The following is a 17,198-nucleotide window of genomic DNA, read 5'->3' on the forward strand; positions in this document are numbered from 1 at the left end:
TTAAGTTTGAAAGTCAGGAGGTCCTATTCCTCTTGTACTCTGTTGGCTGACACTTCAAATAACTCTGACTTTTACTTATAAATATTACTCTATAAGGCAGGACTGCTGCTGACATGAGGTGCTATGACAGTGAGCACATATTGCCCCAGAAAATTAGAAATACTGCAAAAATGGTAAACTATGGGCTGTTAGGAAAATGAGTAAATTAAAGCAAGGTCTGTAGAAAAAATGACGTGATACCATTGTAGGATGTATTACAAGTCAATGCAAATCAACAAAAATGAATCAGAAAATAATTACAGCAAAAGAAATAAATATGAAAATAAATACAAAATTCTCACAATAGCTAAAATATCATCTGTCTAATGTCCTCTCAAATCTTTGTTACCTTTTATTTATTTTATCTTTACTCCTCCCATTTTGAAAATGAATTCAAGTTCAGTGGTTAAATGATCCAACAAAGGAACTTCACGAGTAATGCCACAAGTAATAGTAATATAAATATATAGCTAACATTTTTGTGCTTTTGAAAAACTACTTTTCAAGAAGATCATGTTTAAATACAGAAGAAAATCTTGTTCTGTTAAAGCATTCAGCCATATCAGCTACCATCATTGCGGCATATTGGCTTTTTATAATGATTTTCCAGGGTGCTGCTTTGAGATCCCGTATTCAAGTGGTAAAATCTTGTTTTACAAACATGAAGTCCAGTAAACATTTATTCATACAAAAGTGGGTTTGAGGTCATCTTTAAACACCACGGGGCGTGGAGAGTGGTAGAGGCTCGTGTAGTCCTCATACTCACTGTCAGATGAGTCGGAGGAGCTGTCTGAGCACAGGAGTGAGCCTCGCTGCAGGCAGGAGTCGCAGTATGGGCGGTGGTAGTAGCAATAATCTGTGGAGCTGCTAGAGTCCGAGTCCCAGTATCCACTGGAGTCTCTGATATGTTGAAGGTGTTGTTCACTGTCGCCACCCTCTTCCGCAACATGTGAAGCTGCACAATGCCAGACGGAGCATTTGTGAGACTTTGAAACACATCTTTGACATTTTCTCATTACTTCCTGCCCGTCTGCATTCTCATCCTCATCTTTCACCTCTTCTTCCTCCTCCTCCTCCTCTTTTTCTACCTTCGGGTCACTGTTGTGAACATGGAGAAGTGTTTCATCCAAAGTGACAACCTCAGGATTTTGTTGCGGACAGGTGTTTCTTTTCTTTCTGCTGCTAGGAACCTCTGAGCCTGTGTAGAAGCATGGAGGAGCCAAGCTTCTTCTGCTGGAGTGAAAAGGTGGTCTTCGTTTCCTCATCACATAGGGGGAGATGCTTGGATAGTGGAAGAGGACCGGTGGATTAGGGGTGCAAGGTGTCCTCAGAGAAAGAGGGGACAGCATGCTCAGGGGGGAAAATGCCCCGGAGGTTTGACTGGGAGATCGAAGGGTAGTCTCTGTGACTGCATCCACGCTTAGTTCCTGGAGAATCTCCTGCAACTGTTCACTGCTAACAAAACCAGTTAGTCTTCCATTTTGGCCTGTTTGCAATGCTAGACCACGATGACTGGTGAATGAGTCTATCTGAGAAGCTTTTCGTCGCCTGCGGTTTTGAAGAGAGGTGACAAAGTGAACAGTCTCCTCTGTTGTCCTGCCAGGAAATTTGCACAGTATGAGCTGCTGAAGATCCTTTTCTGCTCTGAGCTCTGCTCTGTCTGTGTCTGCAGTGGCAGACGTGGAAACATTTCTCTGGGTTTCCCTTACATAAATATCCTCAGGGATGGTGGGTGGAACGGAAGCAGAAACAAGGGTGGAAAAGTTTGGAACAGAGGAAGGCTCCGGGGCCATGGTGACAACATTTGACGAAGTGAGAGCAGGAATGAGATTTGGGGGCAGAGGAGATGCCGAGAGTCTGGGTTTAGTGTCTGTCTGACACCTAGAAGAAGAAGAAGAAGAAGGGTCTTCATATGGAAGTTCTGTGGTCTGAGTGGAGGGGGAATTGAGGTTAGTGGCGGGGGAGTCCATGTCCTGGTCCTCAAGGGATCGACTTGCTGTCATGAGGCGCAGGAGTTTGTCCTTGGCGTTGTTTACTTGCTCCTGTAGACTGTCAATCACAGCATTCTTCTAAAGTTGGAGAAAAGGGAAAAGAGAACCATTAACATATAAAAACATTTAAAAACTCACAAATACAAATCAGTTTTATACCCTTTTACGTTAAGAATTCAAGCCGTCGATTTATTTAATTATTTAGACAGTGAGTTTTTTCAATTTTGTTTTGATAAACCACAACAATGGATTTGATTATATGTTACAGTAAAGATTTTCAACTTTAAGAGGTTAATTCAACCGCAATTTTGTTGTAGTTCTTAAAATGTTACCAGGGGTGAGAGGAAATAAAGATCTTTTAGTGGCAAAGACACTATGACAAAGGGATTTTCTTAGATGTCAAGGTAACCTGAAATGTAGCTGAGCAGCAATCACATTTTACATAGTCAATACACAATTCAAGGCACAAACGGCATTAAACAAGCTGCCATAAAACAGAAAGTAAATCTTAACGATATTAACCTAATATTTGGTGATGGCCATGGGCTTCAGATTTCATGCAGGTTTTGAGTGCAGGGGATTTGCATCCAATATTATATTTGACTTAATTATGTTGGTTTAGCCAAAGACATTGGAGCTTGCTACCATGTTAAGCTGTGATTAGCGGTTAAAGAAATACATATTTAACAAAAAATAAATAAATTAAAGACAGAAGTCTAGATTTTGAGATAATCTTGAGTGCTTAATTTAAAATTCATACAACAGATGTTGTACAAAATATATAAAAAGATTGTTTTAAGGAGCTTCATACAACAAGTCGCTGAATATCTTTCTTTCCTTTATCTTGTTTATGCACATCATAACCATTACCAGATTCTGTTGCTGTCTTATTTTTTGCTAAATTTTCTTGTAGAATCAGTGTCTCATCTTTCAGTAAAAGTGGTAACTCTGACTGGATGTTTAGCGTAATCCTACGAGCTTGAATCAAAGGCAAATGGATTTTTTTTTTTAGTCAAGCTCTTAGGGTTTCCATGACCTGGATGACTGTGAATCTTCACCATTGTAAACAGCGTAGCAAGTGAGAGCACAAGACGTTTCACAATAGTAATGTTAGAAAGAAAATTCTTCTCATTTGAGATCTTCCTTTGTGCAAAACAAGCAACACTTTCACAATGATGTGGCCATATCAAGAAGAGAAACTGAAGAGTAACTGGTATTATGATGTATCCTGCTTTCCCCTTGTTCTGTTGCCCCTGGTGCACCGGTGAACTGTGTCTTCTTGCACAGCCACATATTTAACATCATGTTGATAGTTGGGAATTGTCTTTGCAGTGTGTTCAAGAGCCATTTTGTGTGTTCCAATGCTGGTTGCAACCAGAGATCACATGAAGGGCCTACGAACACCAGGGGGCCTACGTACTCACCACTGGTGGTTCCTCACCTCATTTTGGTGTGTAACAGCCTTAAGGGCTTTCCTGTAAACAAGACTGTCCTTTTCAGGTCTGTATATTGTGTAATTTACCTGGACGGTAATCATCACAAAATTTGTCAAAGCAATAACCCACAATATTTAATGGAAGGGCCCACAGATTACTTTTTACCTTAACAAAAGCAGAAAAAAATGACAGTGTAGTGTCACTGAGGTTCACTTAGTCCTGTGATTAAAAGAAATCTGTGGCTTCAACAGACCTAAATAAATACATTTTAGTCCTCAAATCATCATGATGTAATAAGCTTTACAGTTACATACTTGAGTCCCGTTGTATCCAGACTCTCTGGCTCTATCTTCTTGTTCAGTTATGGTCATATATTTTATTTCTGACCCAATAGAACAAGGTAGCTCTCTACAGAGTAACACGTGACACAAACGTGGCTAAAATGACTGCAAACACTACACTAACAGTGTATAGGGCACTTTATTAAAGCCACAAAGCCATATTTTTTCATATCCACAGTATCAAAATATATATGATAAAGCATCCTAGAAATCTTCAGTATAATCAGTATTATTTCAAATTTCATACAGATCATAACCGTCACACTTAGCTGTGAGCTTTCTATGTACAAAGATCTTCAGGAATAAATTGAGAATAAAAACCGAACTTTAATTCTGTTATCGAAAAAAAGATAAGAAATAAAACAATAGATTACTTCACTGAGGAGTTTTTTCATGGAGCTGTTCTCTCCCAGCAGGTAGTAGATCTCATCCTGGCTGTACACAGATGGCTGGCTCTTACTGGGGCTGCTGAAATACTTAGCCATCTGACTGGGGTTGTTCTGATCCTCTTCAAACTGCCGCCACTGGGTCAGCTGTAAGGTGACAAGTTAGACGTTTCAGAATTTCAAAAACAACATGTTATACCAGTTTCTAGCAATAGATAAATTACTGTCACCAGCTGCAAATACTACCAGGATATTTTATCAGGTGTGTTAGAGCGCACTGGTCATTGTTCAAGTATTTCCTTCCTCCTAACTCAAGGTGCATTCCTTTATTGTGACATAAACCTTCTGTCAGACTCTTAGAGAGTCATAAACAGGCACCTTCTGAGTGACTCATGCTCTGCTGACAGACATGGAAAACTGACACACTTACAGAAACTTCAAGCGTGTCTTAATTATATACAAACAAAAACAAGAATGCCTTGCATGTAGGTGTCATCTATCTGTCTGTCATGCATGTCCACCTACTGTTTCTGCCTGCCTGACTGATTATTTAATGATGGCTCTGACAAAAAGGTTCCACACATCTATGTTCTTTTACAACAAAGATGTCATCTCTAGAAGCAATGAAATGCTAGAGGTGTTTTTCCAAAAATACAATGGATTCCTGAATACACTTCAAAATGTATTTTGTGTTTGCATTTCTGTTTATTACAGCAAAAAAATTCTGAGACTCATTTGTGTATTTTATCTGTTGGTGTTTGTTTCAAACCTGGGGCACAAATAGCACACAGTTAGTCGCCAGGGTGCAGATGAAGATGGCTCCAGCCACAATGCTGTAGACCAGGTTGGGCCAGGCCTGCAGGAAGATAAACGCGGGCACGGCCACCGCAGAGGAGAGGGTGACCAGAGTGACAGCAGTTATGATGGTGGGAGACTGGTTGACTGGAGGATGACTGACGTTGCTGGTAAGTCCAGCTAGGTAAGTGCCATATAGGAGAAGGCAGCCCTAAAAGGAGAGGTGCAAGAAAGAACAGAAAAATTATCTTTCTTTGTCTTTATTTAGTAATTTTATCCTCTTTTGTTTCTCCGACGTACTGTCTTGTGGAAATACCTCTAATTTATTTAGTTTTAGATTTTTAATTTGACAGCTTTTTCTCTATTTGGTAAGCATATTAAAAAATATGTATGCATAAAGTTATGTTTAATAAAATATTAACAATATCAATAAAAGCTATGATATGGGGATGTTCAGTGATGAAATATTTTGGTTTAAAAATTGTTACATCATAGGAAAACAAGGGTGATCAAATTTTCTTCCATGACTGTATATCGTAATACTGATTTACAGGAAATAGTTAAATAATAATAAGCTTTTTATTTATTGAAAACTGTATCCCAAGGCACATGGACTTTTTATGATTATTTCCAGTGTTTTTTGGTTTATAACTAAAAATTTAAGAAATTATTTTAAAAAAAAATTAAAACTTGCACTTGAACAATGTCAAAGGAAAAAAATAACATAAATTTTAGGACCTTACTACAGTCAGTGTTCAAATTTCTGCTCTCAAAAGAGAAAACATACCTTCTGGGCAGCAATTATGATGATCCACATGTTCGAGTAAACAGAAGAACAGGAGTCCATCTCAGACAAAGAATAGGAAACGTCTCTCTCTGCCACCTCCACAGGGAAAACCATGAACAATTAGAATTTGAACTTCATTTGTTATACTATGTTAATGATATACAATATAAATTATAACTACTACATTAAAAAGAGGAAAAAAAGCAAACCTTCCTGCAATCTAATACAAATCATTTTACAGTGAAAAGTATTCACATGAACTTGTCATCATGCCGTTTCAGCCAAAAGTTTTAAGCTCAGTGTTATATTTATTTTACCCTGACAACAGCTCCAACAGATCGTGAACATCGGATGGGGTCTGAGAGGTTCCAGGCAGTGAGAATAAGTATATCCACCAGGATCAGCCCAACCACCATGCCTATAAGCTGAATGTCTCGGATGATCTGTGACACAAACAAGTTAAAGTATAGATGTTTGATCTTTTATAAAAGAGAGTAAGTACAATGCAGTGTTTAAATTACAATTTCAACTTAATTAAAGTATTTTTCAAGCGATTTGTGGAACAAATGTTATTATACAAGTAATTCCTAATAAAGAAAAAAGAGCCTGTGAGCAGCTGAGCCTTCTCTGTTTTGGCCTGTTTTCTGTCTGATATAAGATGGCTCCACATGATAAGAAAGTGCCTTAATCAGTTGGAAATTTGATTGTGTGACCAAAAATAAAGAACAAAACAATGCAAAAAAAAAGGCATCAGAAAGTCACTATTATTACAGCTGGCTTAAAGCTGGAGCACTAACGAATAGAAATTAGTGTGTGAGCAGAGTCATACTGACAGCAACAGCTTTAGTGGGTGCCCTAAAAACAGACACCATACTCTATCAGCATTTTAGATTACATTGTGTTCAAAACAAAGCTAAATGCTTTTGATTTGGGACAAAGATTAGGAATAATCTTTGAAAGCTGTTGTAGTGACACTCAAGAATTATGAAAGTTAATGTCTATGGATAGTGCATAAGAAAGCACAGTGCAGAAGAAAGCTGCAATAAAGATTCATTTCGCCAGAAAATGTAAAAAGAAGCATAATAATTTATTAATTAAAGTATGTTTTTCTTTTCCAAACACTAATTGGTTTGGATTAGACCAAGTCTTGCAGCAAGAACTAAGAAATGAAGCCGGTGCAAATCCAAAAAAACTGCAGGACAAACAGGTAACCAGAGGAACATGCATGCCTACCACTCTTTTGTCAGGTACTCGCTGGGTGAACACTCGGTACAGTCTCCACGTCTTACCCAGAATTGGGGCAAACACCAAGGTGCTGCCAACACAAAGCGTCCAGATCCGAGCCTAAAGAAGACCGTAACATGAGATTAATTTAAAACATGATAACTCAGACAGATCTTTAAGGTTAATATGGATGCTTACTTGCAGCACAACTGTAAATCTTCCATCTAGTGAGTATGCTCTGTCATCGATGGCAAACAGGAAGGCACTGATGTAAGTGAGGACACTTCCGAAGAGAGTCAAAACATTCAGGTTGGGACTGGACATCTTCACTATCCTGATATGATAAAATCATATTAATTGTCTTCTGTAACCTTTTTAGATTTATGTAAAGTTTTCAATTCATGCACTACCTGTTGTTTTTGAAGCGCAGGGTGAAGAAAAAGAAGCAGAATGCCAACAGGATGCCGCAGGAGAGTAGCGTCCACACAACAGCACTTAGCACTGGGGACAGGGAATGCCTTGGAAGTTCGAATGCCAGCTGGACACACACACATGAATATTCAACCCCTTAGATGTAGCTCATAAGTCATTATTACATATTCAGTGTTATATTTGTTCCCAAGTCACTGTTTAATAGATGCAAAAGCAATAAAAAAAAAAAACATGGATTCATATCAGCTGGTAAAAGTTTATTTGAGCAAATAGAGAAACAAACATTACACAACAGGTCTGAACTGTTTCAGCTGAAACTGATCAATAAAAAATATTTGAAAACATTTTAGTGACAGATAAAGGTAAAAAAAAAAAAAAAAAAAAAACTTCTGAAATTTCATATTTTTGCAGGCAAGATGACAAGAGGGGCTGAGTTGACCCCGCCATGATTTCGCCGGGGGTTGAAGTAGGGGAAAAGCCTTTCAGTGAATGTGTATCCAGTGAAGGTGTAGATATGAGAGTGCGAGTCTGCGTTGTAAAAGGAAACCTGCCCAAACTCCAAATCCACATACACCCCGACCGTCTGGGGCTTGTCCACCAGCGGCACACAGACAGGAGGGCTGCCAAGTGCCCAGTATTTCCCATCATCTCTCATCCCAAGAGTCCAGAAGCCTCGTTCAGGATTCAGCAAATTTCCTCCTTTTCTGTTGACTGATTCAAGTCCAACTCCAATATCCCACTCTGTCTTCCCCTTCACCTGGACCTCATAGTAGAACCTTCCAGACGAGAAACCCTCCTTTCCCAGAACACTAACACAGGGGTAAAATCTCCTGGGGTTGTCAGGGAGACTCCCAGCCTGATCACCATGATAGACCTGTTTCTTGTTTTCAGACAGCACCAGCTTGAGATGAGCTGTGTCAGGATCCAAGTTCACATCCACAGCCCATGTCTGAGCCCGTTTAAATTCAGTCTCACAAAGCCTCTTCACCTCAGCCTTGACTGTTTCCTCCAGCTGACCCGTGGCTCTCCTGACCGCCCGCCTCACTGTGCCAATATATTCAGCAGTTTCTACGTAGGTTTTAGACCAGTCTTTCATGGTCAGCATGGTGGCGAAAGCGGGAAAGCGCTGCAAAAGGTAGAAATCATCTTCAGTGTGTGAGAGCTGCTCCAGCTCTGTTGTCCTGTACCTCAGCTGATCCACCTCCTGCTTCAGCTTTATTACAATCTCACTTGCCTCACTTTCAACTTGCCTCTGCTTCGCTTTGATCACCTCGGCCACTTCAGCTTGGCCTCTCTGGACAACTTGGAGCAGTTTGTTGAAGACTTGCAAACTTTCCTCGTTCTCCCTTTCTGTGTTTCTTTTGCTGAGGTGAACGGCTTGATTTATCTCACAGATTTTCTGCAGACGGTCATGAATCATTTCTTGCAAATCTGCATTCATGCTTCCAATCTGAGCCCTCCTGTCTTTGCATTTGTCCTCAATGCAAACAGTGTGGTGAGCCTTGTGGTCCGTTGTAATGCAAACACGGCACACATACGTCTGATCAGTATTACAGAACCGGTCCAGGAGGCTCTCGTGCTTCTTACATACTCTGTCTTGCATGTTCATCAAAGGGTTAATTAGCCTGTGCTTCTTGAGGGAACCTACAACGTTATGGGGCTCCAGATGAGTCTGGCAAAATGAGGCCAAGCAGTCCAGGCACGACTTTAAAGCCTTGACTTTCTTTCCAATGCAAACATCACAAGACACATCTCCTGTATGGCCGGTTGACTGGTCTACCGCAGTGATCTCATCTTCATATTTCTTTTCTCCAAGCTCCTTGAACTGAGAGGCCACTTCTGATATGAAGGTGTTAACTTTGAGGTCAGGCCTCTTGTAAAACCTGTGCTTGCACATAGGACACTGTGGCAGATTAGTGGTCTGCCAGTATCTCTGTATGCAGTCCTTGCAGAAGTTGTGCCCACAAGGCGTAGAGACGGGCTGGTTGAAAACATCTAGACAGATGGGGCAAAGAAGCTGCTCTTTGGACAGGACGCTGGCAGCAGAAGCCATATCTGGGAATAAATCCAGGAAGAAAAAAAAGAAAAACAGGTGGGATTTTATGGAATAAGTTGCCTCAGCTTCTTGTATTTTTGTCTTTCCACTATACTATCAAGCTTAGAAACACTTGTGCCTTGTGAGCTGTCTACACCCACAAATAGCAACAACTGCATGGTGTTTCATTTCATCGAGGGGTATTTCCTTTTAGCTACACAGTTTTCATGGCAGCTAAGCACAACACAGACTAATGAAAAGGGATTGTAAGGCATTTGACTTAAAGTAAATGATAGATTATGACACTTTCTTGTTACAATAGCACAAGAGCAGGGCGGAACATGGTTTCCTTTCCTCTGGGTGAAAATGTTAGGCACGCTTTGAGACTTAATGATGTATATCATTATCATCACAAAGCTTGAAAGAACTCAAAGAGATAACTCACCTGGTCTTTTTTGTAAACGGTGCAGCAAAGAAAGAAAAGCCTGCTTGTGGTTCTCTCCACTACTTTAGTTTTTATTTGGGAAGTCACTTTATACTTCCTCTTGCATGTCCTATGGTGTTGATCTGTGCTCTCGCTTCTCCTAAAGGCATCAGCAACAGAGGCGAAGCTAAACATAGCTTCAGGAGTACATCCCCATTACCTTACCCGATCTCTACTGTTCAGCTGTTACCCTGAGTGGAATAGTACCACATTTCTACCAGACAAGAATGAGTACAGTTTTTGGGTGGACGCACAACGTTGTAAAAAGCACAAACAGTGCAAAGGTAAAATATTTGATTAAAATGTTTTGAAACAAATGTGTAAATGAAAAATCAAACAGCTTAAAAATTGTTGAGAAAATTAAACAAGACCATCAATCACCCATTTAAAATGAATAGGATGTGTAAATGAGAGGTAAATTAGTTTATTAATTTGCTATAATGGAACAGTAGCACACACTGTTTAAAGTAATTAATTTTATAGGAAGGTTTTGAGGAGTGTTAATATTATAGACTTGATAATGTCACCAAAAAGTGGCTGGCGAACACATTCAGTTTTACAATCTCTTATATAACCAAAATCCTCAATGCTTGCTATGAAAGACAGATGCCACGGTATGTGGTGTATTACAGTTTGCTAGAGGCTGCATAGCTGCAGACTGGTGAGTGTCCAAGCTGGCCTCTGGCCACACAAGTACCTGCTATGATCATGACGGTCCCAGAACTGGACCAACAGATGAAAAATCCTCATTACAAAATCAGGATATTATGTCAAATGTAAACAAAATCATAATCAAATGATTAGCTAATTTCACAAACCAATATTTTACCCACAGTAAAACAGGTATTATGAAATGCTGAAAATGAGGCATCTTCATGAAAAATGAGAGTTTGTGATAAAATTTTATGGCAGCAGCCCATATAAAAAAAGGTTAAATGATGATCTCTTAGACAAGAGCTGAAAGAACATGTAAGAAATCCTGTTAATTGGCTACAGGTCAGTGTGAGTATTAAAAAGAACACCTTACAGAGAAAGAGTCTCTCAGATAAAAAGATTGCAGAGTCATTAAAAAAAAACATTCCTTAACATATAACTAATATGTAACAGATCATTTTTCTGTTGGCAGGAAATTTTATGATCTGCCCATCCAGAGAATCTGAAGACATTTCCAAGTGCAAGGAACACTTCTGAAAATTTGCACTAAAAACATGTATAATTCTGCCTGCGGAAATCTCTGCATGAGCTCAGGAACACTTCCAGAAATTACTACTTGTGAATACAATTCTCTGTGCAATGCAGATTAAAGCTCTGTTATATAAAGAGGGATTCATACCTAAACAGGATTTGAAGATTTGTGGCTGAAATTAGGCGGATGAGATGGCACAACCTCATCCTTTACTTAGGAAGGGATTGTTGTAGGGAATAATATTCTAGTAAACTTCCTGCACTGAAATCTTGGGTCTTGGTATTTATGTACATGATCCTTAAACATGTTCCGCCTCAATCCATTCTCACTCTTAGCTCATCATGTGAACACTTAGTCACCTGATGTAAGTTTTTTAACGCCCAGGGTGCCTCTTGAGTGCTATCTGTTTATGTGCAGGGCAGTACCTGGAGACATGTTGCCATGGTGACTTAGAAAAAAACAAGCATTTTGGAAAGCCTAAAACCCAAACCTGTCAAAATAGTGGATGAAAACAGAAGTATGACTAAATATTTTATATTTAAAAAAGAGTCAGAGGACTTAAACTAATACAACCAACGTCAAATACTAATGCTGTCAGTTATTGTAAACAGGACGCAAATGGAGTGGCCTTTCTTGGCAGGACAACACTCCCTGACAATCTACAAAAGTTGTCCAGGAATGCTTTGAAGAACATGACAGACTTTGCATTAAATCAAGCTCAATTTTTTCCCAAGTTATCATTTTTGATCAGATACAAAACCACACAGTTAATAGGATTTCCATATTCTACTACTAACAACTTAGTGTCTGAAACCAAAAGACAGGCAGGCAATTGTTAGTACTCTGTGTGCCAATGGAGGGGAGATAGTTTTTGACAATGCAAGAAGGATCTGCATTAATCTGCAGCTGATTTCTTTTACTCTTTAAATATTTGATGGGACAAAATTATTCCATCAATCGCGCATGCTGGACAGAAACACTACATCCGCACAGATACAATTACTGCATAAATGAATGCACAACCATGTGTGGCATCTGGATACCACAAATGTTGTATGGACATAAAAACTGCAGATCTGTTTTTAATACATGAATCAGAATGACTTTGTTTGAATGTATGTATTCCAGAGAAAGAGATTACCGTGTTGAGGCTGCATAGTCTTTGCAGAATCTCAAGACCATCCTGCCTGTGGAATCCGGACTGGATGAAGCAATGTGGTGAATCACACTGGGTGCTACAGTTTAGCTCAGGCTCCATGACTAGCCCCAGTCTGGCCACCATCACATACACATTCTGCAGACAAATCAAAAGACATGATGGATCACAATGGGGAAATGAAGATAATCACATTTTTTTACATTGATGTGAAGCCATCAAATTTATTAGATTGTTCTTGACAGCGGCATATATTTGTGTCTATTCAAAAGGATTTCCATGTTACAAGTTGTGCAGCTTATGTAGTTTTAAAGTGCAGCATATCACCATTAATCACATGGTGAACATAGAATAAGTCCATCAGAAAGGCAAAAAACAAACAAACATAAGAAGTGGTAAAAAAAAAATCAGCAGCACAACACTTTTTAAGAGGTCTTCAACACCAGCTGCAAGCCTGAAATGTCATGAAATATATTTATCTGTGACAGAAAGAGACTCTCCAGGAGGTAGACAGATTAGAACCCAAGTCTACCATGAACAGAAGATGTCACAGAGAAATACGGGGCTTTGTCACAATATACAAAATATTAAAAAATGGGTGAAGGTTAGAATAAAAAAATAATCTAAAGAATAAAAAACAAACCAGACAATTGCACAGATATTAAACCGCAGAAGATTTAAAGAAAGAATTATGTGAGGATAAGGTTTGGAAAAGTGAATAATCCTAAACACTGTGTGCAAAACCGTTTTAGAACTGGGGTGATTTGCTTACACATAGCTTTCATCAGCACTCAGTCAACAGTGTTTATTGATGATGTGACAAAAGACAGAAACAGATCGAAGAAGGTTGTAAATGTAAACTGCTCAGATTAAATCCATGATCATTTGGCTGGGAATTTATCATTTCTGAATCTAATTGTATCTCAGTAATGAAATGGTGTACACAACTCCACAACAGAACGCAACAGCAGGCACACAAGAGCTATATGTGAGGTCCTACTTTTATTTACAGGTCTATCTCATGAATACTTGTAAGACCTCTGTCCACCACAGTGTGGTGCTCTGACTGACAGCAGATGGAGTGATGGGGACATTGAGATGATAGCAAAATGGCAGGGGAATAACGTTTGCTCAGAACAACAAACATATCAGCCTCCAAGTTTGTCAAAAACAGAGGAATAATATCAAGATGAAACCAAATATGCCATATTATAATAGTCAACCACAGAACAACACACTGACAAGCCAGGAACTTTGTTTGGAAGCACACCTATGTCTACTTATGCGAAATTTTTACTGCGTCATCACAGATTAAAAAAAAAGCAACACTAGAATCTGCTGCCACACACATCTTTAAGCAACAGAGAAAAAGAAAGCTTTACATTTGTAAAACGCATCATCTTTCATTTACAGTTTCACTGGCTGCCACGTAATCTGCCATCCACTCAGTTTTTTGGGACGTCTGAGACTGAAGATGTAAACTTTACTAGCAAACATTACTTTGTCACTCTTGCCACAGGCATTTTTATGAGGCAGCACCAAGCTGCACTGACATGCTGGGGATTCAGTTATGAGGCACACCTGATACTCTGAGCTGGAACCAGACTAGAGTCAGATCATTGTAATTGCTGCAGTGACTCAGCTTCTTGTTGCCGAGACAATTTTATGCATTGATACAAATTAGCAGACAGGTGAGTGTTCATTAGACATATGTCTTCTTTGTCTGTAACTGACTAAGACAATCTAACAGGAGTTGGGGGGCAAGAGGAACTGTGTGGGGAATAAAGGAATCCATCTAACGTAAAACAAATGAGATGAGAATTTTTCTCTTTATATATATATATATATATATATATATATATGTGGATATAGATATATGGATATATAGATAGGTATATAGGACCGTAAATGTAATGATTAAGTGACCTACATCAGCTAAATTAATTTTGTTAACAGAACAAAGAACCCCTGTAGGCAACATATCTGGGAAATGTCTGGAGTTCCTGTTCATGTCCTGTCGTCATTTTCCAAGTTTAGATCACAGTTTAGTTTCTTCCTGCAGGAAAAGCCGGCAGAGAAAGGCATTTCCTCCAGCTTTTCAAGCTTTTGCCTCCATAAGTTTCAGTTTGGACGCCACCATGCAGTGGTCATCAAAGGCCTGCCATCATCCAGCTGTGTGTGTGTGTGTGTGTGTGTGTGTGTGTGTGTGTGTGCAGGGAGGGACGGGGGGGGGGGGGGGGGGGGGGGGGGTCAATGTGGTAGCAGAACAGTAAGCAACTTCAAGCTGCTTTGGATTTTATGAACATGTTTTGACAGTTCAAGATATTCATGAGAAATGTCTTTTGAAGTTGTAAAAGCAAACCGCAACTATTACCTGCCTTACCTGTAGCCTGCACGTGGGATGGGCCTAATCTGGAGGCTTAGCTTTCACTTTTTCATTTGCTCTGTTATAACCAAAATTAAATGTAATGATCTATTAGGCAGCTACATATTTCCACTCATTTCTGACGGGCTACTGGGCAGTGAAAGAAAGAAAAGACTCGTGGTTTTGGGAGTTAATAAAAATGTAGTAAAGCCATTCATTGTGCTGTCAATCATAGGTTTTGAAGATTAGAGGGGCAACTGCCAGATCCAAGCTAGGGTCTGCTTTAAGGGGCCAATATTGAAGCATTCTTTCAGAGGCAATAATCCGTTTATAAGTTTATTCTTTAATCTGATTTAGAATGCAATTACTAGCAGAGAAATGCCGATTGGGTCTATGCTGCATTTCAGGGCAACATATTTGTAGGTGTTTACAGGAACTCATCTTTACAAATATTTTATTAGGCCTAATGCCGATTAAGTCGATAAAATCATTTTATTAGTGAGAATGCAAATTTTATTAGTAATTTTAATCAGCAAGGCAGAGTAATCTGCTTTGCTCCTGTTTGGTAACAGCAACACATTTACGCACTGTTTGCATCACTGTACACTTGCAATAAAACAGCTCATTTGTTAATCCAAGCCGAATTAAAATGAGAAAGAAAAGATAGGAAGGAGAAAGGAGGTCAGAGAAAGTAAAATTTCAAGGTGCAAACCTCGGTCTTCAGAGCGCAAAGAGGATCCCATCGCCGCGTCTCACATCAAACTCCATCGCTCAATACTTCAAAAAAAAAGTTGTGATAAAAGCTGAGAAAATTTTTACGGCATCGGCTATCCAGCATTGCTACGTGGTTCCCATGGCAGCACACTCGGTACGAATCCTACGAGTTAATCTAGCCCGTCAAAACTGTCAGTCCGAGAGGATCCTGTCACTCAGGAAAGGTTCACCAGTCCGCTGGAGTTTCCACAAGAGCGTGAAGGGGAGGGAGGAGGTGTGTGTGTGTGTGTGTGTGTGTCAGGATAGGAGGCTGTGCTCCCTCTCTCGTTCGACAGCTTCCTAGCTCCAGTGTGATGTGATCATGTGGTGCAGGAGGCTTGTGATAATATGTGGGTGCAGCTTGTTAGAGGGGGCCCCTGGGAGCTCATGGTGACATAAGGGACCAACAGGGCGGCATAGTAGGCCAATATGTCCGCAGTGCAAACAAATAGGCTGAAAACTGCGTCTGTTTTAATGGAAAGGGAAACACAAGCTATCTCTCCTTTGTTTTTGTTTGTTTTAATAGTAAACATGTGTGAGGAGTGGCAGAACCGCGGCAAAATAATATTTCTACAGGCTGAAAATTTCAGAAAGAGTTTAACTTTAGGATTTGAGTGCCAGGGGAGATATTTGAGCATTTGCTCCGCCAACTATAAGAGGCATAAAGGTGTTATTAAGACGTCACAGAGATTTACAGTGTGAGCCTCCACGCAGTGTCATTCCTGATGAGGGAGTGCCTCTTTTCTGGGAAACAGAAGCCATGTGGAGATATTACCAGCAGAAGAGAAAAATATGCAGATTTTCATTTAAGCACCCATCATTCCCCTCATGCATACATCCTCGTGGATTTACGCTCACTGTTTTTCAGGATAGATTGCTCTATTTTAATATTTTCTTCAATTCATTTAGCTTATGGATAGTGACACTGGAATATGAGACAAATAGAGTAGACGACTAAAAAACAACGAAAAAGCCCAATTTTAAGAATTAGGAATGCTCACAAAACGACCACACAAGCTTTAATACAATTTTTAAATGAACTCCACCATCACTAGAGGGGGATTAAATAAGAAACTCAGACCACTTACACATTCAAACAAAGACTCTTCTGACTGTATAATGCACAATATGAGCTTCCGAATAATCAGCTAACTTCTGGGACTATTTCCTCTCTGCACTGCAGTGACGACACCATTGTTCAGACCTGACACAGACTGTTAAGCTTTGCACTGACATTTTTAGTGTAACTGCTTTAGAAAGTAGATTTATTTCAGAAGAAATGTTTTCATGGTGTGAAATGAAGGCTAATAAACTATAGAGACAACAGATCATTTGAAGATTACAGATAATCTTTTTCAGCATCAAGCAGCCTCTAAGAGAAGGGACAATAAATATAGGGGTTTCCATCAATCACGTCTCTGGGTGTTGATATTAAAACCATTAACACTTGAATTTATGAGATTATTTACTTAGTTATTTGTTCGAGAATAAGAATGGAAATATAGATGACACCATATAAAGGATAAAAAAAAAAAGTAAGATTTTTCAACAGAATATAAGTAAATTTACTATTTTTTACTTGTAAATTCAAATTAAACCACACTGGTCCCTCAATGAAGGACCGAAACATGGTTGCAAGCTCTGTTACACCCAAAGCGTGTCAGTCACTCTCAGGTTTCCTTCACAATCAACTTCAATTAGACTGCAGCAGCAGCAGGTGGACCACACACATATTCAGATTACTGGGAGTTTAAATATTTCATCTTAGGTCACAGGCTGCTACACAAG

The 17,198-nt window shown here is 39.4% G+C and overlaps 1 protein-coding gene across 1 annotated transcript; it reads right to left on the reverse strand.

The window, feature by feature from the left end:
- Window positions 1-592: 592 nt before the first annotated feature.
- On the reverse strand, window positions 593-10,028 carry gpr156 (G protein-coupled receptor 156). Its single transcript, XM_079254379.1, has 10 exons — window positions 9,912-10,028; window positions 8,420-9,486; window positions 7,410-7,537; window positions 7,198-7,333; window positions 7,009-7,119; window positions 6,093-6,218; window positions 5,776-5,871; window positions 4,963-5,199; window positions 4,182-4,340; window positions 593-2,108 (listed from the first exon to the last, which is right to left on the reverse strand). Exons 2-10 carry the CDS (start codon window positions 9,482-9,484, stop codon window positions 723-725), a joined length of 3,444 nt encoding a protein of 1,147 aa, XP_079110505.1. The 5' UTR covers window positions 9,485-9,486; window positions 9,912-10,028; the 3' UTR covers window positions 593-722.
- Window positions 10,029-17,198: the final 7,170 nt, after the last annotated feature.

Source organism: Telmatherina bonti (assembly GCF_933228915.1).
Source record: "Telmatherina bonti genome assembly, chromosome: 15".
NCBI classification, from domain to species: Eukaryota; Metazoa; Chordata; class Actinopteri; order Atheriniformes; family Telmatherinidae; genus Telmatherina; species Telmatherina bonti.